General features: G+C 46.4%; 2 protein-coding genes across 2 annotated transcripts in view; one reads left to right on the forward strand and one right to left on the reverse strand.

Annotated features, from left to right (window-relative positions):
* Window positions 1–19285: 19285 nt before the first annotated feature.
* On the reverse strand, window positions 19286–20389 carry LOC119403655 (uncharacterized). Its single transcript, XM_037670571.1, has one exon. It carries the CDS (start codon window positions 20387–20389, stop codon window positions 19286–19288), a length of 1104 nt encoding a protein of 367 aa, XP_037526499.1.
* Window positions 20390–22562: 2173 nt separating this feature from the next.
* Window positions 22563–26259, forward strand: part of LOC125759517 (uncharacterized) — a 45876-nt gene continuing 42179 nt past the window's right edge. The window contains exon 1 of the mRNA XM_049418387.1: window positions 22563–22597. Coding sequence (XP_049274344.1) covers window positions 22563–22597 — 35 coding nt within the window. The remainder of the gene's footprint in view (window positions 22598–26259) is intronic.

Here is a 26259-nt window from a genome sequence, read left to right on the forward strand (position 1 = left end):
TTTTTTTTTCGCCTTCTTCAACCTATACTCCCCCCCACCCTCCCTCCCTTCCCCTCTTGAAAAAACTATGAGCGCACAGAAAACACGGACGACTAAAAGACACACATATGCACACACGTACGCGCTACTTCCAACAAAATTTATTCTTGTGATCCACTGCTACTTATAGCACACAATCAGCCCATATCGATGCGCCGAACTCCCAAACCCCCCAGATGACACTTTTTATTTATTTTTTTTTACGTTGTGATACCCAGATATTCAAACTCTTTTTTTGTTAGTGCAATGGACGGTATGCTTACGCATTTTTCGCCCAGCTTTTCAATCTGCTCTGCCTCGACTATCTCTCTTGTCAACTGATTTCGATTCTTGTTAACAATTCTACATGTGTCAAACAAAGGCACGCAGCCACACTTCTTGCAATGTATCCCTAAAAAGCCACCAGCCACGTTCTGGACATTGTACGAGTGCTCACGTAAGCGGTCGTTGACGCAGCGACCTGTTTGTCCTATATAGCTGCGGCCACACGACAACCGTAGGCAATGAACAACGCTTTCAGCACATTCTACAAACGTGTTTTTGTGCTTCTTTTCACAGACGCGTTTTCGCTGTGCTCCTGGAGCTGTCATCTTGCAGAGCTTCTTCAATTTTGTCGGAGCTGAAAAAACAACCCGCACGTTGGCTCGCTGTGCGATTTTTTTCAAGTTATGGGAGACAGTGTGTATATACGGCAACACACTCATGCGTCGTCCGCGCTCGAACAAGTTAGTCGAAGGTTCATGTACACTTTTCAGGTCTCGCAAGATGCGCTCCGCTACAGATACGAGTACAGGCTGTGGATAGCCAGCATCAGTAAGTCTTTTCCGCTGCAATTCAAAGCTCAAGGAAACCGAGTGGTGACACGACTTCCTCAAGGCGTTCTTGAAGCAGAGGTTGGCAATTGCCCTCTTAACCAATTTAGAGTGTGCAGAATGGTAAGGAAGCAAGGGTTTATTTGCACGTGGCTCGTAATGCCAACAAGAGTGATCCCCCTTACTTGACAAGCATAGGTCCAAAAAACGCATGGTTCCATCTTGCGGTTTTTTGGACCTATGCTTGTCAAGTAAGGGGGATCACTTTTGTTGGCATTACGAGCCACGTGCAAATAAACCCTTGCTTCCTTACCATTCTGCACACTCTAAATTGGTTAAGAGGGCAATTGCCAACCTCTGCTTCAAGAACGCCTTGAGGAAGTCGTGTCACCACTCGGTTTCCTTGAGCTTTGAATTGCAGCGGAAAAGACTTACTGATGCTGGCTATCCACAGCCTGTACTCGTATCTGTAGCGGAGCGCATCTTGCGAGACATGAAAAGTGTACATGAACCTCCGACTAACTTGTTCGAGCGCGGACGACGCATGAGTGTGTTGCCGTATATACACACTGTCTCCCATAACTTGAAAAAAATCGCACAGCGAGCCAACGTGCGGGTTGTTTTTTCAGCCCCGACAAAATTGAAGAAGCTCTGCAAGATGACAGCTCCAGGAGCACAGCGAAAACGCGTCTGAGAAAAGAAGCACAAAAACACGTTTTTAGAATGTGCTGAAAGCGTTGTTCATTGCCTACCGTTGTCGTGTGGCCGCAGCTATATAGGACAAACAGGTCGCTGCGTCAACGACCGCTTACGTGAGCACTCGTACAATGTCCAGAACGTGGCTGGTGGCTTTTTAGGGATACATTGCAAGAAGTGTGGCTGCGTGCCTTTGTTTGACACATGTAGAATTGTTAACAAGAATCGAAATCAGTTGACAAGGGAGATAATCGAGGTAGAGCAGATTGAAAAGATGAGCGAAAAATGCGTAAGCATACCGTCCATTGTACTAACAAAAAAAGAGTTTGAATATCTGGGTACCACAACGTAAAAAAAAATAATAAAAAGTGTCATCTGGGGGTTTGGGAGTTCGGCGCATCGATATGGGCTGATTGTGTGCTATAAGTAGCAGTGGATCACAAGAATAAATTTTGTTGGAAGTAGCGCGTACGTGTGTGCATATGTGTGTCTTTTAGTCGTCCGTGTTTTCTGTGCGCTCATAGTTTTTTCAAGATGGAATACCAACGTGCCCAAACAGCCGCACTGCTGCCCTTCCCCTCGTTCAGCGTCATTGTCGCGAAACTCGCTTGACCAGGCAGGTAGGGTGGCCGTCCCGACGAAGGGCCAATCGCAGCTGCGGGAGCAGATTTTTTTCACTCCGACCAGCAGAATTCTTCAAGAAGTGCGGTGTGTGGACATGTGTGGTGGAAAGTCAAAATCGTGCACGAGACGGATACGCGACAGGATTCCGGCATTGTTTTCGGCAGAAATCACCGCAGCGAGAAACCAGTGGCCCCCTGCTTCCATGTTGAACTCGCTCACCACATATAAGGCCACGTGTTCACTACTGTTATACGTCATCAGATTTTTGTTCTCTTCTTATCGCGTATTTTCTATTGACCATCGTGTTTTGTGTATTCTGATATGGTACGCTTGCATTTTTTATTCGCTCGTGTTTTTAGCGATCCAACGGGCACACGTGAGTGGTTTTTATGCACGATTCCTTTCTGTTACGATCAATGCGTGCGTGTCTATCTTGTTTAGATGTAGAGTTCATGGGATCTTGTGGTACCGCTCGCAATGTTTTTCGCGTCGCGTGCAGCAGTTTATCCATCTTTTTGGCCCTAAAGTTATCACTGAAAAGTTGGAATTTCCGCTTATAGGATAACGCTAATTTAATTGCCAGTCATATGTTGCGAATGCCTACCGTTCCTTGGTGAATAAAATAAAGGTCGGGGGGGGGGGGTGCTCCTCTGCTCCTAATTAGCTCACGCGTTGCACAATCTTCTAGTCTAGTTGCCACTCTTAATCTCGCTTTTCCGGCAAGCCGCCTAACATTATCTTTCTTTTCTTCGGGTCCGTCTTTAATCCTACTTTGATGCTGCTGTCGTTTACATCTCCAGAATTTTTTTCGTGATTCGGCATCGTCGTTACTGAAAAGCGCGATATCGTCCGCAAAACGCAAGTAGCTAAGATATTCTTCGTTAATCCTTATTCCTATTTTTGCGCGTTCTAGTTCTTTCAATATTTATAGTGAGTGTACCGCGCATAACGTTGATGAGATTGTAACTCTTTGCATAGGCGTGCGCACAGTGGGGCAGGGGGGCGGCCGGCCCCCGTAGTAACCTAAGAAGATATGGGCCCAAGGTCTGCCAAACACATTGACTTAATAGGGAGGGGGGGGGGCGCCGCGATGAACCTTCGCCCCCCCCCCGTCCTATGAAGGGGAACCCTGCTCACGCCTATGATTTTGCGCCTGAGCCCATTCTCGATTAGGATTGTCCTGCTTTTTTTGAGGAATACGGTGGCTGTGGGGTTGTTTTAGATGTTGGCTACGGTATCTATAAATGTTTAAGTATTCCTTTATGCCATAATTATTCCGGAACTGCTGGCGTGTGCTCATACCTGTGAATAAATTTGTGTTTATCACCTTGCAAATGTGTTGCTCCTTAATTTCTCAGACGCATGCGTTGTTGGTGCAGCAGGCCTTTCATCAATTTAGTTGTGTTAGAGACAATATTGACTTTCGTTCTCGGCCTTGTACGGTTCGACAGAATTGTGGGTCTTAATCGCACACTAAGACATCAGTGGAGCAGTCATTCTAATTAGGCAGCATTTTTCGAATATGCCAGCAATGGTAGTCGATGAATGCCCTTGGGCCGCGAATAGTCTATTTTAGCGCTGCTGACTTACAGTACAGTAACCACAGTAATACCGAGCTGCCGTGGTCGGCACGCAGCCATTTTACTTGATAACACGTGTATCAGCCTGCCTGATCAAGTTACTTTACGCATCGAGCAACCGGTGTCCCCATATAAACTAGGTGCAGACAACGACGGTACAGTACTACCGTACTTAACGCATGGTAAGCCACCACTGCTAAAACATAATAACGGGTGTAAACGGTCACGCCGGCGGCTACCCGATGTCGGCGGGGCCGACACCACGCCAGCATCGGCTAGCATACATAGGCCCAAGGACGGCTTGCGATCATCGGCTGAATAACGGCAGGCTTGTCTCGGACCGACGCTGGCTAGCCCACGTCGGCCCGAAGCCGCCAAGCCCGCATCGGCCCAACGGCGGCTAGCCAACGTCGGGCCGATGCGGGTGAAAGTAGCGCGAGCGTGATTTGCCGACGTGGGGCCAATATTGCTGCCGTCATTTGCCGACGTTGGGCCAAGATCGGTCCAATGGCGGCGTGCTGCCTGGGTAACGTGCTGTATTCCAAAGTGATCGCTTTGATGTCATCTATGTAGCATAATTAGGTCACAGTTAACCGACTTCGATGTGATCACAATGCCGCTGGATTGTTCTGGGCTCTGTGCATGCATAAGAAAGAACCTGATGCGGTGTACTCATAACATTAACGTGACATGGCAATTACGGTGAGGTCACTGCAAGCCATGCATTGCTTCTTTTTATTGTGCCTCTGTACAAAATATGCGCGAAGAAACCACAACATTAAATACGAGATATTTCTTGCCTAAATTTCTGTTTGTCCGTTATGTGTATCTCTTTGTTGAACCACTGTTAGCATTGAAGATGCCAGTGCATGGTTCATACGCAGTGTAGACTGCAAGCGGTTTTTTTAAGTTTCATTTGTCATCTGCATTGCATCACGTAGCACTATCTTGATGTCACTGCAAAGCCGTACTTTTGTGAGACCAGTATTCAGCCCTCTTGTAAAATAACCTGCAAGGAGCCTGTTAACATACATAATTTTACGTCATAAAGGATTCCGTTATCTTCTACGTAATATACGTTGCTGTTATTGCATAGCCATACTTTTGTGAAACCACAGTGTTATGCGTATAATTTAGTGCGAGATATTTTCACCACGTCTTATTTTTTTGTGTTTGTGTTTTAGTCACATATACCGCGTGTCCCAGCTATCTTTAGTCAAGGGTTAAAAAATACAGTATAGAGGCAGGTGAGTGAAATCAGTTGCAAATTGCTGACAGCCACCTTGCGCACCACAGACAATTTTCTGTTACGTAATTGATTAATTTATTAATTAGGATTATTTATTTAAGTTGCTAATATTGGCTTTAGGTAAGAAATGCAACTTGCAAAGTTTGAGAGCGTCTTCAGAAAGCGCCATTGCATAATTTGTGATAAAGAAAGTATCACGTACACAATTTTTTCCAAGCTGCAAATAGAAGCACGTGGTAAAGCAACAGCTGAGAGCAGCATCACGTGGTTCTTTTTGCAGCTTGGAAAAAATCGTATATGTGAGACTTTCTTTATCACAAATAATGCAATGGGGGTTTCTGAAGACACTCTCGAGTTTTGCAAGTCGCATTTCATGCCTAAAGTCAATATTTAGCAATTTAATTCATTAATCCTAATTAATCAATTACGGAACAGAAAATTGTCTGTGGTGCGCAAGGCGGCTGTCAGCAATTCAGAACTAATTTCACTCGCCTGCCTCTAATATTGTATTTTTCAACCCTTGGCTAAAAATAGCTGGGACACCCAGTATATTTGCTGCACCAAGAACAGTTTCCTGCTACAGGAAAGGTGTGCCTTAGCGAAGTATCCCAATCAGCTTTGTACATTGTGTATACATTGCTGTATGTTGCATGCCGTAGTTCTACTTTATATAGATTAACTTTTCTGTGCAGTCCATGCTCTGGATATGCCTACAGATAATGTGTCATTGCTATCAGTCTATATTTATGACATCCAATGAAAGAGCCCATCTGTTTTTTGCATCCTGTGGAATACTATTTATTGTTGGAAACATGCCATTTCATGTCTGTACAAAATGTGTGTATTCCTTGTGCCCGATATTTGTTCACGTCTATTCTGTTCCTTGAGGTTGCAGTATTGTAGTTCAGGCGTAAGCGTAGTCAATTTATTCCAGTAATTTCATTTTCCTTCAGAAAAACATGTTAACATCACTGCTCTAGGTGGACAAGTAAAACAAGTTAAGGGCAGATTGCTTAGTAAAGGAACACTCGACTTTATGTTGTGTTAAGTGACTTCAAGGTGCATTTATTATTTCTCTTCTGTGCTACTCTACTGATGCTGAAATTTACATGTACAATTTATCTTGTTATTTTTAATTCTTGTGTGTCCTTATCGGCTTTTAGTTAATGTGTTCATATGCTAGGGTTTGCTGTGCCAGGTGTTTTTATGCATACAAGTAATGTGTTTGCAGTATGCTTTTTAATAAAAATGCTGTTGATCTGCTTTATGTGCAAGTCTATACCTCAGTCAGATCGTCACAAAAAGCTGTACAAGTCTTATTAAAATGCTTATATGCATTATTTCTGATGACTGTGTACCAATTCAGTCAACATGAAAGATGTTGAACTTGCTGGGGATGCTATGGGTGTTGTTGAATGGGCTGCTGTTGTGGATCTAGTGCCCTGTGCTAATATGTTGTCACTCATCCAACTGTTACCAGTGAGACTGGCCTATATTTGCCTTGGGGTACGCATTAGTGAACGCAACAGCACAGTAAAGCAAATGAAGAATGGTGCATATAATTGGTGCTCTGATTCTTGAATAGAGTACAACCTCTAAAGCACGGAAAAAGCTGAAGTATGACAAGCGATACACCAACAAAAACCAACTCATACATCTCCGTTTTCAATGCTTCAGAAGCTGTACTCCTGACAACCTATGCACCATGCTTCACTTTCTTCACTTTGCTATTATTGACAAGTGCGGCGAGTTGGGCGGGTTGGTAAAGATGCATAACTAGGGACGTTCAACGCAATAACACGGAGCCACAAGAGCGCATGTGTTGTCTGCGTCTCTTTCTTGTGGCTCCGTGTTATTGCGCTGAACGTCCCTAGTTATGTGCTATTATATACTGTGATGTTATATGCGTTCACAAATATGTGCCCTCAAAGCAACTAAAAGACCTTCTTACTGGTAAAGTTTCCATGGGTGACAACATATTACCTCAAGACAGAACATCCTCAGCAAGAGCCCATTCAACATATTTAATGTAAGTTACATTGGTGTGCAGTCATCATAAATGTATGAAAACTGCTTCCACGTGCACCAAACTAGCCAAAATATGCATGATAAAGGCACTGTATATTAACTTGAATAGTCATAACTGTTAATTTAAATATTAGGCTTGTTAATGTGGAACTGAATGATGCATGCAAGTATTTTATTAAGCCGTATGTGCCCAGTGTCCTACATATAGGACGCTTCTTTGGTGCACTCCCCAGTACATCACTATTTCTTTAGCTGATGAGTAGCGCCACCTACAGCACATCAAGCAGGCCCCAAAGAGGCCTGCTTATTTCGATGTGCGGTGGGCGGCGCTAGTCATCAGCTAAAGAAATAGCGATGTTGGATTGCATCAAAGAAGTGCCCTATATGTAGGACACTGGGCATACATGGGTTAATTAAGGCTTCAAAAATTCCAGATTTATCACGGATGTCCGCATTTAAAATCCGACAAGTGTCCCGTGGACGTTCATGTCCAAATTATTGAGTCCGGTGGACGTCTGAATATCCGTGAAAGACGTGTCCAGGACGTCCAGTTTAACGCCTTTTTGTTTGCGCGGGACGGTCCGTCAGATATCCGCCGTACGTCATTGGGATGTGTACGGATGTCCACTGGACTCACGAACATCCGGCACTGAACATCCATCGGATGTACTGGGGATTCTTTGAGGTCCATTGGGATCAGCTTCATCAGCTCCGTCGCTCTACGCGGTGCATGGTTGTGGACGATTGCAACATTTATACCTGAGACTGAATAACTTTGAGCTGACTTCAGGAAGATGCGCATATGCAACGAACACCTTTTCTGAGAGTTCTGTTTCGAGAAATCGGCTGGAGGCTTAAACTTCAAACAATTTTTTTTCTAGCCCTCAGGGGGCCCCGTAAGTATGGCCCAGGTCACTTGAACCCTTTGAACCCTGTATAAACCGCCCCTGGATCATGTGATATCTTATCAGCTGTGTAGGAAAAAATGTCTCCAGAATTTACCTCCCCTCTGGCATTGCTCTCTAGGAAAAGAAAGTCCCCAAGGGAAAATAAACCGAGAAACGAATCCTGTGGGAACCAAGGAGATTGGAATTCACTTGACAAAAAGTGCAGTCTCTATTCGACACTTCGCAAATCAAGTCGCCAGCTCTCTTTACCCTCCTTTAAGTATCCGAAACATATACGTTTCGTCAAAATATTCTAGTATTTCTCAGCGATCTTCTGGCATTAATTCTTTAAAAGTGGTGCGAGCAAACTGCTGCCTCCGGATGATATGCATGGGCGCTGAACTGCCATCCCCTTTATGTCGCTTCGGGCTCGTGTAATAGCTAAATAACGCTGTATCTGACATGCGCATTGTATGTGATATTGCATCTGACATGAAACTTTCATAGATAAGTCAGAAAGCTGGGCGAGTTAGTCGGTAATTATTGCGCCCCATTTGTATTGTCGCCTTGTACGCCGTGGAAATAATACAGATACATATTTATTGCACATTAAATTTCAGTATAAACTGCAATCTTCGCTCAGATCCTTCTTTTTTTCAATGAGAATTAAAGAATTAGCTACTTGAAGGCGCAACGTATTGGCGCCCCCGTCTGGGGCGTCTTTTCCAACAACGCAAATGGGGACCTTTTTTCCGGGGACGTATCTTCCGGGGACATTTATTCGGGGGACGTCTTTTCCGGAACCCCAGCTTGAGCATTTAGTGTCGTGAAAACTATTGCGCCCTTGGCAACTGCGTTTAGCCGCCTTGGCCATATTTCTCGCGACCAGGCGTCTTTTAACATGACAAAGGGCTATAGCTTCTCCATAATTTATTGTATTCCATATTATTGTTCTTTTCTTATTCTATCGGCTCATAATTGCTTTTTTAGCGCAAAAAACGACACCACAAGAAAGAAGACGGAACACAGCGCTTTTTTTTAGCAAGTTTGGTGAGGCCTACGTTATCCAACAAGGAAACTGCTTTGCTTTTTACCTTGTGAGGTTTCGCTGTGGACGGAATGAAGTTCTTGTTGACAGCCTGGATGGCTTTGTCGTTGAAGACTGCAGCCGGGGCTCATAACCCAACCATTCTTCTATTTTCGATACATACTTGACGACCAATTTATTCCTTTTCCTTCGTCTAAATTCTAAATTACCCCTTAATATTCCCCGTCGGTTTCATGGCCCCCCCATAGGTAGATAAGATCCATTAATGATCGAAGGATCAAGCAAGCAAGCAAACAGCCGGCCCAGTGACCTGATGCGGTCTCTCTCTCTGTCCCTCTCTCTCTTGCAATGTTCTATATTAACGTCGTATTAAAGCAGACACTCTCGGTAAAACCGCATCCTTTATATCTGTAAATACGTGCAATATTGCACTTACAGATTTCGTCTCGGCCACACATGTGCTTGCTGAACAACTGTGCGTTTCCTTGTTACGAAGCATGGCACGGAGATATTCTGCGAACCAAATGTCTGACTGCATGTTTCGTCAACACATTAAAACTGTTGAGTCCAGTGATGGAATTAAGTGCTGCTCCCATAGTGTTTTACTTATGACACGATACGGTTGCACCAAACTGCTCCAGAAAAGAAAGAGCCGCTCATTGCAAAAAGTGATATTAAATGCGAAGCATTTCTTAGCGAACCTCTGGCACTTTGGCCGTTTCTATCTACGTATCTATCTATCTATCTATCTATCTAGCCGCCTACGTCTGGGTGCTCTCCTGGTCGTCTCCATCACTTGTGACATACCAAAATTTGCATAGCAGGGGATCAGAGTGTGACGAACACGATTCACTGGTCATGAAATGAATAACGCAAAGTACCTGTCACGTACGTCATGAAACCCTTTCTCTCAGTCACGTGTGGCACATACCCTAAACCAGAGTTAATGTTATGCGGGTATGTGCCACAGGTGATACTGTCACAACCAACACAGTAACTGCGAACACACACATTGACACGCAAGGAAAGTGATAATAATAATATTTCTTAAGTTTTTATGTCCGAAAACCATCGGGTGTTCTTCATCGTGCACCGAGATCGCACAGAACACGGGCACCTAGCATTTTGCCTCCATGGAATTGTGACCGCCGCGGCCGGGATCGAACCTGCGACCTTCGGGTCAGCAGCCGAGCACCTTGACCGCTACACCACCGCGGCGGACGCAAGAAAAGTGAGGAAACTGTACACAGAGCCCCTTGGAAGACGCTCAACTGCCATCCAATCATCCACGTGGTCCGCAACGTGGACCACTTGGATTACGCAAAAACTGGCGTCAATGCTTCCTACAATAAATCTGCTGAGAGAAGCAGGCCTCTCATCATTACCGGTGACTTCAACATTGATTTATCAAGACCCAACAACGCTTGGTCCTTATACTGCGTGCAAGACGGATTGGATCTAGAGAGGGCATCAAAAGACATCGTTTCCACGTCCACGACAGGAGGCATCATAGATCATTTCATCTTAGGAGGCATCCAGGATTTCCACCAGCTGCACTATACTTCGCACTTCGCTACACTTAGACTCCTCATAACCGCGATCACGAACGGATCCGATTAACAAGTCCGGTCCAGCTGCTGGTGCTCACTGATCACGATGATGATGCCCTTGTTCAAGAACTGTCAAGAACCCCTTATACATATACACACGGGTACGTGAAACGTGCGCGCGTTCTTTGTCATAACGGACAAGTATAAGCATAACAACTGTAATTGTGACGGTAACATACGTGCATTGCGCCTGCGCGTGCAGCTCGGCTGTGTATATATGTAGGGAAACTTTCCTGAATGAAGTTTAGTTGGGAGTAAGGCCTGTCCTGTGCATCTGTCTTCCTTCTTTGTTGTGTTCGGATTCGCGTTATCGAATATTGAAGAATATAAGCACTACATATCAGCTTACCGCGTCTGGTGTTGGTAACACCCTTGTTGCTGTTGCCATCATTACGCAACTGTAAACAACTGGTTATATATTAGATATGCGACTCTTTAACATATGAGTGTGCGTATACCACTTCCATATTTCTGTAGCGCCATTTCGTAACGTTTCGCTTAATGTGAAAAATTACGCCACAGTCACCATCCCACGCATGCTTCGCATAACATCGATGCCCACGTTAAGTGGGATCTGCCAAATTTTTGTTAGGAACTGCTCCAAAACGCCTCTGTGAAACGAAAGACGGGGAACTTTAACTCTGCGACCAACCCGCAAGTCCTAAAAAACCACAACAATCATCCTAGTGTAGAATATACCACAATGCGCAGCTTTATTAGCTCGGTCTTATACCTCTTTTGTGTAACAAAAACGACATATCAAGTATACAGCTCATCCTAACGTTGTTTTTATTTTGTCCACCTTGAGATGCATGCATACAGGCTAAATTGGTACGTGAAATGTGAAGATTCCCCACCCCCATATTAGGGGCCACAAATTTTCTGTTGTCCTGACCCGTTCGCGCGTACTGCGAGAGCCGTAGCGCCCCCCCCCCCGCCTTTTTTTTTTTGTTACACAATCGCCAAAGTGCGAGAAGTGGCCTATAGTGATGCCACCGTGGTCTAATGATGACGCCCGTCTGCTGAAACGGCTGTGGAGTAAAACTGTATAGTGCGCTAAAAAACCACAAGAAACACACAGAGACTGACGAGGCTTGTTGAAAGTGTTGAAGTGCTCCTCGTCAGTCTCTGTGTGTTTCTTTTGGTTTTTTAGTGCGCTATACAGTCTTATATCATGGAATACCAACTAGCCCAATCATCCACCCGCCTGTGGAGGTGCTGGGGCTGTTCGGCAGTTCAGTCTAACAACCCTAGTTCAGTCTGCCATATTTTTTGTCGTTCTTTTGATCGCACGACGAACTGACGTGCACACGTGCTTTTCAACAAGCCTCGAGAGTTGCTGTACTTGGTGCACTGGAAATGTTTTCGTACTCGGAGCTGCATTGATTCTGACGGAAGGTGAGTCAATACATCTTTGGCCGTTTTTCTTGTGCAGTTACAAACTAAGGCGCGTCGGGTGATGCTGTAATCAATATCGCACACGTTGATGTAACGCCGTCGGCTATCGCTTTGCTCTTCGCCGGAAATGCAACACGCCATAAGCGGCAGCATTTCGATGGGGGGAAATGCAAAAGCGCTCATGTGCCGGGGATCGTAGGCCCGTTAAAGACCTCCAGGTTGTCAAAACCAATCGGCAGACCTTCACTGTACGACATACCTCGTAACTAAATCGTAGTTTTGAAACATAGAACCCAGGAATTCAATTCACGCAATTAACTGCAGTTTACCGATCTGCCACGTACTGGTTCTCTTGCGTTAACAGTTGGAGACAAGCAAGTTGCCTTTAATAGATTAGAATTAGGTTGATGCCGATTCTAACTTTGCATTCACAAGTAATAAGTTATTATGAGCACCTGAGTTTTGCGAGGAAATGAATCTCACAAACTTTGGAGAACAATTAAAAAAACATATCTTCATTTCCTTACTTCATAATCCTGGCAATCAGCTTCAGCTTAATATTCAGTTGCATGATTATAAGTTCCTTAACGCACTTGAAGCATAAGGCGTTGCGTCAAAAATAGCCCTCCTCAATCTCCTTCAGATGCTGCTTGCCATTTGTAAAACAATTCATTTATTACAGTAAGGTACCTAAGTAGCCTTAGTGAAGCCATATTGATCATTTGTGAAAGAATATATGATTTCTAAGGTTTTATATATGTGTACAGAGAATCATGGTGGTTACAAAGTTCAACAGTGCGTGTCAAGCATGAAAACTGTTCATGCACATGCTTTTCATCAAAGGCCAGCGCATCTCGAATAGATCTTTTTATCCCTTTTGCATATGGCTGGTGGCTCTGAGCTGGCTGTGTTTAATGGTAGTAACTGCGACCTTTTCACAGCAGTCTCCTGTGTGAATCAGTTCTGCTAAATCCTGCAAGGTGGCGGAAAGGATAAGGAAAGTAAATTGAAATCGCTCAACTGGTAGAGTGACCGCCCCAGAAAGGCGTTGGTCCCAGGTTCGGTCTCTGGGCCAGGACAAATTTTAGAGAGCAGCTCTTAGGTGCCCGTTCCTGTGTTGAGCTGCTAGTAACGTCAGCATAATCGAGCAAACGAGTATGCGTCATAGGAATTGGGCAAGTCCCACTGCCGGTACAGCAGGTGCGAGTGTTGTAAAGAAATAGAGGAAGAGGGAAAACAGAACCCGGCCGTCTGGCTGTATCGAAGGATTAGAACCAACTGAGCGTGCCAGCGCCCGTGGCAGTTGCTCCTGAGCCTCGCCCCTTCGTCCTCTTTTATTTGTAACACACTCCCGCGGCCGACAAACTTATGACGTGCTGCCTGCTTCGAGGAGGTAAACTTTCTGGACGGGACGTCTAATTATGGAGCCCGACGCCAACCTCAGGCAGCACGCTCGTGCGATGTTGTCGCGACCCGGTAGCAGTTCGGTCACTCCAGCCATTTTCCACGTTATTGGTGGTGAGTCGTCGTGCACCGGGACGATGTCGCCGACCTGAAGCCGTGGTGGTATTTTGGGTGCCGCTTCGTGGGCCGACCTCAGAAGCAACAGGTACTCCTTGCGCCAGCGCTTCCACAGATGATCTGTCAGCGCTTGTCTATGTAGAACTCGACGTCGCAGATTGACGCCCGTTGACTGAGGGATTGCGGCGCCGAAATCTTGCGGCAAGCATGTCGCACGTTTGCCGAGCAGGAAGTGCGAAGGTGTCAGTGGGCGTGGGTCGTCGGGTTCAGCAGATAAAGTCAGCGGGAGGCTGTTGATGTTCGCTTCCACCTCGCAGAGAACCGTCGAAATTTCTTTGAAGGACAGATGGCTGCGACCCAGCGCTCGTTTGAACGTGTTCTTGGTGATGCGTACGAGTCGCTCCCACCATCCGCCCAACCAAGGGGCTCCCTCGACACTGAACTTCCACTCGATGCGGTGGTCACTGCAGAAGTCTTCCAGACTGGAATTTGCGTGATTTCCGAGCTCTCTTGCGCTGTGATGGAAGGCCAGTGCGTTATCCGAGTATATGGTGGTCGGTGTTCCGCGACGGGAGATAAAACGCCGAAAAGCTGCGACAAAGCTGATGGCAGTCATGTCCGTTGTGAGTTCTAGGTGTAGAGCGCGCGTTACAGCGCATGAGAAGATGGCTATGTAGGCTTTAGAGCTAGTCTACTTCGCTGCATGACAATAAAGTGGTCCGCAGAAGTCAATTCCGACAACCGCAAATGGGCTTGCTTCCGTAATTCGGTCTTTTGGTAATGACGCTGTGGGTGCCGATTCCGGGGCAATCTTGCGTCGTCGGCACATCAGACAGCCTCTTAATGCGGACTTTATAGCTTTTCGACCTTTCAGCACCCAGAAGCGCTCACGTAATTCGGTGAGTGTGTGCTCGACACTTGAGTGAAGCATTCGCTCATGAGTGGAACGAATCAGCAACTCAATGACAGCGTCGCCACCAGGAAGCACGATAGGGTGACGGAGGGCCATGATGCCGGGCAGAAGTTGGAGGCGCCCTCCAACGCGTGTGAGTCCGTCGTCATCGATGAACGGACGCAGAAGCAGGAGATGGGAGGAAGTGGGCACTGATTTTCCAGCCGACAGTGCTGCAAGGTCGTCAGGAAAGTGCGAATGCTGGACTTGCTTGATCCAGTAATATTCAGCTCGTGAGATTTCTTGGGCATTTAGCGGTCCGACTGTCGACGCTCGCCGTGTTGCTGCGTTATCGATGAAACGGTAGATCCACGCCGTTACTCGAAGAAGGCGTGAGTACCGGCTGTAGTCGGTGACCTTGAGTAATGCATGTTGTTGGGCAAGGTGGACGACGCCTTCGGCCTCAGGTCCTACTTCTTCAGCGGTTAAAATGGGCTTTGGGCATCTCCCGTCATCCTCCCAGGCGTGCTTGGGCATAGAAAACCATGAAGGACCTCTCCACCATAGAGATGAACGAAGAAGCGCGACCGCAGTGATACCTCTTGTCAATAGGTCGGCCGGATTTTCCTTGCCTTTGCAGTGCTGCCACTTGTGGCCCGCTGTATGCTGCTCTATTTCTGTGACTCGGTTTCTGACGTAGACGTCGCGGTGCCCTCGTTCTTGTGACATCCAGTGAATGACAATCTGAGAGTCAGTCCAAAAAAACGGTCTTGTCTTTTGGAAACATGGTATGTTCTTGCTGTGGTTGTAGATGCCGGCCGCTGTAAGACAGGCTAGCAGTTCCAACCGAGGCAGAGAGACAGCTTTCAGTGGTGCAATTCGGCCCTTGCTCATAAGAAGGTAAGTACTGCGTTCTTGCGAGTGCATTGACTCAGCACACACGTAGACAGCTACACCGCACGCCCGCATGCTAGCATCTGCGAAGACGTGTAGCTCAGTGGTTTTAATTGGATGCCCTAGCGCCCTGTTGACTTGTCGTGGCAGGCGAACCTCGCGTAGCGTCGGGATCTCGGAACACCAGGCGTTCCATGCTGTTAGCTGTTCTTGCGGTAGTGGGCAATCCCAAGGATGCTTCATTTTCCATAGATCTTGGAACATCAGTTTAGCTCGAATAGTGAACGGCGTGAGGAAGCCGAGAGGATCGTACAAGCTAGCGAATCCTTGGAGCGTTGTTCGTTTTGCGGTGGGCATGGTTGATACCAAGGAGGTTGAAAAAAAACTTCTGGAGTGGAGGCGGCGCGCCGCCGCTGAAGCCGACGACCGCCATATTGCTCCAGGCAGAAAACGTGTGGGTCGTCGCTTGAGCCCGCGCGGAAGTTCCACAGATGGCAAATTTCTCCATTCTTTTGATGACAAGCGAGTGTTGTGGATGTATCATTTTTTGGACTGCGATCCACCCGATAACCCCATTTACAATTTGTCGAAGACTGCCAAGCTGTACATAAAAAACGCCGGGCCTGCGCGCAGCACAGTCACCGCGAAAGCTGGAAGAGCGGCCTTTCTAGATCCAGTTCTAAACTCTCTTGGGGGAACTAATACAAGTACACTTGCAAGGTACCCACTACGCCGCAAATCATAATTTTTGTAAAGTACGGAAGCAATCACTATGCCATTATTCATCTTTCTGCGGATAAGCGAGGCACCCGCTACACATCTGTAAGGCATTATGTGAACTTTGTTGATGCTGCCTGCAGTTGCTGGATGAAGAATTATGGCTGAGCCTTTTGTAATGGATTTGAAGCAATTAACGATCCGGTCACTCGTTGCGCAATTAGCAATATGTGACGCCTGGTGGTTGTTTTACTCTTCTGACACGCTATATTACACATTTAACGCAATTCCTTGCCCGACATGACGCCTGTAAGGATGCTTATGCAAAGGAGTTCCAGTCACTAGCGTGGCTCTGTGGTAGAATACTCGACTGCCACGCTGAGGACCCGGGTTCGAATCTCATCTGAGCCTGTTTATTTTTATTTATTTCATTTTTTTCTTATTTCACGCGATAGTAGTTACGGACACCGGCGGCGGCAGCGGACAACCACCCCACAGCCGTAGTGATCTGATAACAGCTTTCGCTGTAAAATCAGGCTTCACCACATTTCGAAAGAAATCAACCGGAAGAAAATTCGGCAGATCCCACGCGTTGTGGAAATCTGTTTCATGCGAAGCAGTCAGCGAGTACTTCTATGCTGTATTTTATGGCTTTTAGCCAAGCGTTACGAGGTGGATCAACGTGTTTTTGTAAGTGCAGTAGCTGTGTCCACATCGTGGGCTTACCAGGCACGTCGACAACACTGGCGTTTAAAGGGTAACTTATGGTGCAGCGTAACGCCAGCCCTCACGTAAGAGTACATAGGTCAGTATTATCGAACCTAAGTGCACAATATGGTACAACCATGTGGATATGATACGTAACTTTCGTTAATGTATTCCTCTGGGTCGAGCAATGCTTCAATATAGCTTGATGAAACAGAGGAATACAAATGTAATGTTTATTACACTGCTATAAAAGCGTAGCCAACACTGGAACCGCAGACGTTAATCTGATATGACGCCTGTATCGTAGGAGTACATACGTGCTACGTATTGCTTTCTTGCAAAATTAGATAGGCAGCACCACAACCACACTTGACCATCTTTGCGCAGCGCACGAAATTGACAAGGACACAAGAGAAGAGGACGGGACAAGCGCTGAGCCCGAAGAACTAGCAATAAGTTTATTGCTAGTTCTTCGGGCTCAGCGCTTGTCCCGTCCTCTTCTCTTGTGTCCTTGTCAATTTCGTGCGCTGCGCAAAGACGGATAAGTTCCAACTCGCCCGCCTATCAATCCTACTACAGTTTATTGCTAGTTCTTCGGGCTCAGCGCTTGTCCCGTCCTCTTCTCTTGTGTCCTTGTCAATTTCGTGCGCTGCGCAAAGATGGATAAGTTCCAACTCGCCCGCCTATCAATCCTACTACAGTTTATTGCTAGTTCTTCGGGCTCAGCGCTTGTCCCGTCCTCTTCTCTTGTGTCCTTGTCAATTTCGTGCGCTGCGCAAAGATGGATAAGTTCCAACTCGCCCGCCTATCAATCCTACTACAGTTTATTGCTAGTTCTTCGGGCTCAGCGCTTGTCCCGTCCTCTTCTCTTGTGTCCTTGTCAATTTCGTGCGCTGCGCAAAGATGGATAAGTTCCAACTCGCCCGCCTATCAATCCTACTACAGTTTATTGCTAGTTCTTCGGGCTCAGCGCTTGTCCCGTCCTCTTCTCTTGTGTCCTTGTCAATTTCGTGCGCTGCGCAAAGATGGATAAGTTCCAACTCGCCCGCCTATCAATCCCACACTTGACGTTGCACCGAAATTACGCCTGCAGAGGCTCTTTTTCCAAACCAGTCTATATACCCGACGTACCTCTGTGGTAGAATACTTGATGGCCACGCAGAATGCTTGGGTTACATTCCTGCTGTGATCTTAATATTTATTCTTTCCATTCGTCGGGTCAACGCTCCCGATGTCGGTTTTTCTTAACGCTCTCGCATTTAAAGTACCAATGTCTGTTTTCGCCGTTCCTGGGTAGATATAAACTGTCAATCACATGTGGCTTATACCCGTACACCACGGCCAGTGGTAAACGGCTATGTGCCACACGTGTCTGGAGGAAAGGGTTTGACGACCTACGCGACAGGATTTTCCTGTTATTCATGTCATGATACGACAGCCATATCCGTCAAATCCTCTTACCCTCCCATGCCGATCTTGCTGTACACCAAGTTAAGGAGGCGATTATGAGAGCACTTCGGCGTAGGTGGCTAGGTAGATAGATTCGTAGATAAAAACGCTGAATATGCCAAAGGTTCGCTAAGAAATGCCTAGCATTTAAAAATCCCAGAGCGGAGTAAGAACACGGCTGACAATTAAGGACTGTTATTTTAAAAAAAATTATAGACGAGTGTAAACAAGAGCTGCAGCAAGCTAGTCAATTAATCTGCTTTCGTATCTCTTCTTTTTGCTGTGTTTACTTTTTAAGGGTGCGTGTTTCATATAGTTAGTTTCGTGATTGTCTGCATTATGCGTAAACCAGAGCAGCAGCAAGCTGGTCAACTAGTTTGCTTTTGTATCTTTTCTTTTGCTGTGTTTAGTTTTTAAGGGCGCGTGTTTCATACGGTTAGATTCGTGGCTGTGTGCATTATGATGCATTTTGAAGTTAGTTTGGATTTGTTGCTTTATCGATTCACGTATAAACCACATTGCATATTCTTATTTTTTCTTTTGAAGTTGTGTAAAAGCCGGGGGTGAATAAAATTTTATGTACCACTTATTAACTCCTCCATGTGCTTCATTTCGGGAATGCTGGAAGCGAATTCTACGTGTTATCAGGCACGCTTCAGCCCATGTATTATGGTGGAAAAAACTGCCTTCTTCAATCCTGCAGGACAACAAAAAAATTCGGCCAAATAAGGGACACTAACTATCCAGTTCTCACGCTGAAACGCCCCCGCGGAAGCTCACAATTACGCTGTCCGCGCTCAAGCTGCGCTGCCTCTTGCCCGGAGCAAAATGACTGCCAACCGGTTTCCCAGGCTTCACCCGCTCGCGTGGGCGCGTATAGGGGACCTCCACTCCAGAAGTTTTTTTTAAACCTCCTTGGTTGATACAAATTTGATGACGTGGTCGGTGCTCACGATAACGGAATCATTGTCTCTTTCCCAGCAAAGCCCGAGGACCTTCATTGTATGTGGATCGCCGCCTTCATCTTCCAATGATAGTCGGTCCGTCCGGAGCTGTTCTCTTAGCAAGGAGCTTTTTGATGCCCACTTACGAAGCTCCATGCCGGCGTCCGCTAGAATGATTCTCGCCTCCGATTAAATCCGTTGAGCCGTCTGCAGGTTGTCCGCACCGACCACTAAATCATCGACGTAAAATGATTGTCGGAGGCATTCCACTGTTTCGGGGAATCGCTCTTCGGAGACTCGGAAATGGTGATGTAACGTTGCTGCTAGGAGAAAGGGGCTGGACTTAGCGCCGAAGGGCACGCGGGTCATTCGCCACTGAACGATTGGCGGAAATGGTTCGTGTTCCGTCGGGAGATGAGCAACCCATAGGAAACGCAGCGCGTCTCTGTCCTCCGGGCGAATGCTGATTTGAAGGTACGCCTTCTTAATGTCAGCCACCATGATTATTGGATGCATTCTGAAGTTGAACAAAAGTTTAAGTAAGTCGTCATCCATCTTAGGCCACTTCATGAGCACGTTGTTCAAGGATGGTTGACCGGGAGCATGAGATGACGCGTCAAAAACAACCCGAAGCTTGGTGGTGGCGGCATCACGACAAATTTCTCCATGATGCGGCATATAGTACGTGTTGGGCTTGGGCACCGTGTCGTTGTCTGGAACTCGTTCTGCGTGGGATTCATTTAAGTATCCCTTGATGGTGTCGTCATAACGAACAAGAAGATCTGGTTGCCGTCGGAAGCGACGGAGCCGCATCAGGAGCCGCTGTTTAGCGAGGTCGTAGTACCTTTGTCCGGTTTCCAGACCAGGCTCCCGAAGAAGAAGGGGAACCTCGTAGCGCTCTCCTTTGTTGGGCACGTCATTTTCGAACAATTCAAGGGCGATGCTGTCGCTTTGGCTGCCGTCAGGACTGTCTTGCACACCTAGAGAGTCGATGCACCATAGCTTGGCAATTCGCATGTACAGGGCGGTATCGCTTTCAGTGACTTCTTTGACAGCGATGAAGAGAGAAGAAGCTCGCGTTCTCGATCCTTGCGCTAGGTTGCTCGGAGTACCCTGAATGGTCCATCCAAAAAGGGTTTCTGCCGCTGTTATCTGAGGGGAAAGCCTGGGTGTTTGTCCGGTTGCCACGTCCCAGTAGATGTCCGACCCTATTAATACACTGATCTCGTCCTCCCGGAATGTTGTCGCTTCTGGAAGTGCATCAGCCGTGAACATACCTTGTCGTGTCATCATGGTGACGAGCTCGCTGTCTGCTGGAGGGTTTGTCACTGGGCTAATTTCTGGTATTGCCAGAGCTTCTGTTGTGGTCTGGTTACTGCTATGTTGGCTCCGAAGCGTCACCGCAACGCGCTCACAAGTCAGAGTCGCGGGACGTTGCGTTTTCCCGAAAGTGAACAAGGTAAGACGCTCAGTTCCTCGAACGGGACAATTCAAGGCACAAGCGATGTCCTGCCTAACGAAAGAGCGTATGACTTCCTGTGTCGAGCAGGAAGCGAACGAGCACTGTCTTTTCTGGAGCGATAGCCCATGCCCTGCCAGTCTGCAGCAGCACGGGCGTGAGACCAGCGCGGCTAGTTGACACTGAAGTTGTTCGAGGTGGGGTTGTGGCAGACCCTAATGTGCGATCTTGTGGTGCCGAGGCGTTGGCGGTGCGCTGTGACCTGTTCCTGACCTTGTTGATGTCGCATAGCGAAGTCAAATGCCGTCCAGCGCATTGGTGGCACTGCAGGGATCTGGAGGTTCGGCAATCGTTGGCGAAGTGGTTGCGTTTGGCGCAGCGGAAGCATAACTTGTCCACCTGAAGCCTCTTTCGTTTCTCTTCCGGAGTGAGGCGTTCGGAGCACTCCTGAGTAATGTGTTCGCGCGAGTTGCAGGCAGGGGCGCGAGTAGGGGGGGGGGGGGTCGAACTTCGGCTGATAAAGCCACAGCGGATGGTAGGGGTGGTTGTGGTGGCCGGAATTCTCGCTGCGGATGCTGCCGGCTTGTGGACGATGTCGCTTCTTCGAGACCGCTTTCCTCCCGTATTTCTATCTGAACTCGACTGAAGTTCATGAGGTCTTTCACTTGTTCTGACTGGGATCCTTGAGATGCATCAGCGTTTTCCGCTAGCAGGGCTTCCTTTTGCCGCTGACGATACAGGAGGCTGAGGTCCGGAGGTAACGCCTTCAAGAGGATGCGCCGCAGAACCGTGCAATACTCTCCTGGAGACACTCCGAGACCTTCCAGTGCGTTGATGCGAAACGCTGTCTCATCATAGAGATTCCTTAAGTTGGTCACGTCGGCTGAGCTTCGAAGTGGCGCGACAGACAGCAAACTGTCTAGATGATCGTCGACTAGCATGTCGCGACGGCCGAAACGGTCGGACAAGGTCTGAATGGCTACGTCGTAGTTAGCTTCGGCGAGGCAAATACCTTGAATGGCTGCCTTGGCTGGCCCAGTCAGGTATGTCAGTAGGTATTTGAATTCGTCAATTTTTGGGATCCAGTCGTTGTCATGAATGCTGACTCGGTATTGGTCCCAAAATCCTTGCCACTCGCGCCGCTCACCGGCAAAACGTGGGATGTGCAGCTTGGGCAAGGCGATGCGAGATGGCGGCGTTGGAGTTGAGAGGCCGGGCGAAGGTGAATTTGCTACCTGCGTCGATGTCGATGCGAGAGGCTCACTGGTAGAACTTGCGGTAACAGGGACGGATGCGGGTGGCGTCGGGGGCCGCGGCGCGTTTACGCGGCAAACTCTCGTTTGTGCATAGCTGACTTTCTCCTCGTACTCGTAGGCGGTAGTCAGGTCTGCTTCCAACTCATCATCGTGAAGTGCGGCCTGGATTTCGCTGTTGAAGTGGACGAGTTGGGCGTTCTTTACCACGATTAGGTCGAGGATCTTTTGGAGCCTGCCAGCCGGGGTGGTCGAATCTGCGAGCAGGGCGTCGAGTGTTGAGAGGGCTTTGGTTATGGCGGTTCGGGCGAAGCCGTGCTTAGTGCGTAGTTGGTCCATGGTGGAAGGTCGAGGACTAGACGACCGGGCGATTTTCGGCACCAGAACGAATGTAACGAAATAGACCAAGAGAGAAAACAGAACCCAGCCGTCTGGCTGTATCGAAGGATTAGAACCAACTGAGCGTGCCAGCGCCCGTGGCAGTTGCTCGTGAGCCTTGCCCCTTCGTCCTCTTTTATTTGTAACAAGTGTCAAGCAAACTGGGGAAAATGAGAGAGAGAAAGAAAGAGTAAGAGAAAAACTTCATGCAGTTGCAGTGGATGTGAAAGCTGTAGGAAGTGCAGAACAGTCACCAAATCACGCTTGGAACTCTTCGATAGAAGTGAAGTCTCCCCTTTCGAGGGCCTCATGCATTCCCTCGTAGCGTTGTTTCAGTCACTCTCGGCGCACTTTTTCTACTCCGTCTTCTGTCGACATGAGTGAGCTGCCCGGTGTCCATGACAAGCAAGGGTGCAGTCCTTTTCTCAGCGCTTACTCCAGTCTTGCTAGGTGCTAGATCATTTAATGCTGCATGCGACAGGTCTAGCTCTGCTCGTGCCTACGCAGACTTTGTTGTCCTCGCTGCACAAGCCCGGGCCCCTAAATTGCTGTGCACTTAATATCATTTCAAGACATTTGAAGAACAAGAGGAAGAGGACTTCTCTTTGCTGCTAGCATGCACTCAGTATGCTGCAGATGGTACGTTATGCCAAGCGATGACAGCATAGACCATATGACAGCCCAGGCCCCTGAACAGCTCCGCACTTAGTACAGTGAGCAATAAAGGGAGAGTGAGAGAATGGTTGATGAAAGACAGGGGAGTCAACCAGGAAGAGGTCCGGTTGGCTACCCGGTACTGGGAAGGGGAAAGGGGGTATGAAGACATAAAAATATAGAGACAGCAAAAGCCGTAGAAAGAGAAAGAGACAGAAATAAACAGACGTGAAAAAGAGAGAGAAAATAGAAAGAGATAAAAAAGAGAAAGAAGCGGAGAGAGATAAAGAGAGATAGAAAATAACAGCGGAAGACATAAGGGAAGATAAAGAAAGAGACACGAAAAAGAGATAGAAAGAAAACAGAGAGCAAGACAGAAACATGAATGAAAATAGTAATACAGTTCAACTCCTTTATAAGAGACACCTCATATAAGAGACAAGAATTTCTCCCCCGTGCATGGCTCTTATAAAGGGGCTCAACCGTAAAGAAAAACTAAGAAAAAAAGCAGAGAGAAAGAAACGAGGACGAAAGAGCACATGCAGGGCTGGCACATGAAAGGCAGCTGGCTTCGCTTGCTGTGGCAGGACTGTAAACATTTCGCTTGGTTTACGACACCTGCAATGCCCAGAGTGATGTGCATAGCACTCGGGGCGCTAGCACTTTCTGCGGCAGCATTTAACGAAAGTTACATTGGTACGACTGTGGATAGCCGAACCTCGAAGTGCTCTTTGTGGCACACATTGATGTGTGCCACAAATTGCCGACAGCTAAGCATAATGAGCATAACATATTGTTCGATTTGTGCGCCGCATCAAGAGGAACGGTTTCCTTGCTAAAGCAAGAAAGAAAAAACTTGACACCAGAATGCTTGGTTTTGATGAAAATCGCCCAGTGTTCATCAATGAGCACTTGACAAGGCAAGGCAAACAGTTACTGAGTGCTGCAAAACAAAAGAAGAATGAGGTCGGTTGGAAATACGTGTGGACCACTGGAGGGAAAGTAATGGCCAGACGTAATGAAACATCTCCTGTTCTCCATATTTATAGCATTGATGACATCAGCAAGATGGTTACCTAATCTTATTCACTCAAAGCCTTTTCTTTTTTACTTTTTTCAGTATAGTCATGGCTTCAATCGATAAATGTCTCTATCATGATTACGTTTCCTTTAGAAATACATCTGCCGGGCTTGAAAAACATATTTCAGTCTTTCATTTAAACGCCCAAAGCTTAAAGAACAAGCAAGATAAAGTTGAAGAGTTGCTTCAACAGATCGAAACCGATCTCGATGTGCTTCTTTTTACTGAAAGGTGGCTTTCTGATAAGGACTACCCCTTCCTGCTTGGTAACTACAAGTATCACGGATTAGACCGCCCCTATGCTCGGGGTGGTGGCTTGGCTGTCTATGTACGAAATGACCTAAATTCGGAGATAATTTCGGATTTTCCTCTGAGTAATCAAAACATTGAATGCCTCACTATTCGTCTTAAAACAGTAACATTTTCAGTAGTTTACAGACCACCTTGCGGAAACAAAAAAGAGTTATTTTCCTATATGGATAAACTTCTATCTTACCTCAGCGAAACAGGCAGAATGTTCGCCATACTAGGTGATACGAACATAGACATGATGGCTGAAAATGCAACAACTAGAGAATATAAGCAGTTGATGTACACTTACGCATGCTCGAATATTATAACACTGCCAACACGAGTTACTGCTTCTAGTGCCACCCTATTAGATGTTTGTATCACCAATGTACATGCTCCTGCTGTGACTGCCGGTGTCATGTCCGTTGACATAAGCGATCATCTTCCAATTTTTTTGTTTTCTGCCCTGCTCTACGAAATTCAAGCGTAACACCTTTTCCTATCGTCTCATTGATACAACGACGCTAGCCCTATTTCGCTCACTTATTAGTGAAATAAATTGGGAATCTGAACTGCTTGAAAGTGACCCGAATAAGGCGTACAATTCATTCTTTGATAAACTGATTGTTAGCTACGATAAAGCCTTCCCGCAACATAGTGTTATAAAACGACCTAAAAGAATTAGGAAACCGTGGGTTAACGCTGCGCTTTTCACAAAAATTAAACGAAAAAATCAAATGTACCACACATTCATTAAAACACGGGATAATAATCAATTAGCCGAATTTAAGACTTATCGTAACCAGGTAAATTCAGAGCTAAGAAAAGCGAAGGAAAAATATTATGAAAAGGTTTTTTCTCGCATATATACGAATCCAAGAAAAATTTGGCTAGAAATTAACAAGCTGTCTGGAGTGAATGCTACTTGTGAAGGCGTACGAATATCTTCGGTAAATGGTACTCTTACAGACCATGAAGCCGTCAGTGCCCTAAATAGTCACTTTGTTGAATGCTGTAACAGTACTTCCTTTGACAATCCAGAGGATATAAGACTCACTGTAGCGAAACAATCTGTGCCAAATTCTTTGGTATTATTTCCTACGACTGCAGGTGAAGTAGAAAGGGTAATCAGTAGTTTTAAGTGCAATGCAGCTGCAGGATTTGACGGTATTCTGGCATCTCCCATAAAATACGTATCCGATATCATATCTGCAGTTCTAGCCCACATTATCAATCGAATGTTCGAATGCGGAATTTTCCCAAGCAAACTTAAAATAGCCCGCGTCTCCCCAATTCACAAAGGGGGCGCAGACTACTCTGTAAACAATTTCCGACCTATTTCAATACTACCGCTCTTTGCAAAACTTTTTGAGGCTGTTATAAACTCACGACTGGAAGGATTCCTAAATAAGTATGCTATAATTAGTACATCTCAGTATGGATTTCAGAAAAATAAATCATGTGAGGATGCACTCCTCAAAATAAAACATCAAATACTACAAAATATTGAAAATCGTTTATACACGGTCGGTTTATTCCTGGATCTGCGTAAAGCATTTGACAGTGTGAATCATGAAATACTGTTATCTAAACTTCATAGCTATGGGATACGCGGTACAACTTTAGATCTCATGCGAAGCTACCTAACGGATCGTTTTCAGTATGTTTCACTCAATCAGGTCACCTCTCCACATCTTAAAATACGGACTGGCGTACCGCAGGGATCCATACTTGGCCCAGTATTATTTAACATATACATTAATGACCTCCCAAACATTTCACCTGCACCGAACATAGTCATGTATGCGGATGACACCAACCTTTTCTTTTCAAATGCATCGCTACAACAGATTGAAAAAGACATTAATGATTATTCAGATTTGTTATCTGACTGGCTGAACTTAAACTAACTTCAATTAAATGTTAGCAAAACTAAGTATATAATATTTAAACCCATAAATAAGCCAATGCCTGTTAATATTACTGTTTCATTTAAAGGAAAGCAGATAGAACAGGTAGCAACGCAAAAGTTTTTGGGGGTGTGGTT

The sequence above is a fragment of the Rhipicephalus sanguineus genome, chromosome 8, assembly GCF_013339695.2.
Source record: "Rhipicephalus sanguineus isolate Rsan-2018 chromosome 8, BIME_Rsan_1.4, whole genome shotgun sequence".
Lineage (NCBI taxonomy): Eukaryota > Metazoa > Arthropoda > Arachnida > Ixodida > Ixodidae > Rhipicephalus > Rhipicephalus sanguineus.

Bases quoted from the DNA above. Each gene is read 5' to 3' on its own strand.
- LOC119403655 (XM_037670571.1), bottom strand. From the start codon at position 20,389: ATGATGACACGACAAGGTATGTTCACGGCTGATGCACTTCCAGAAGCG.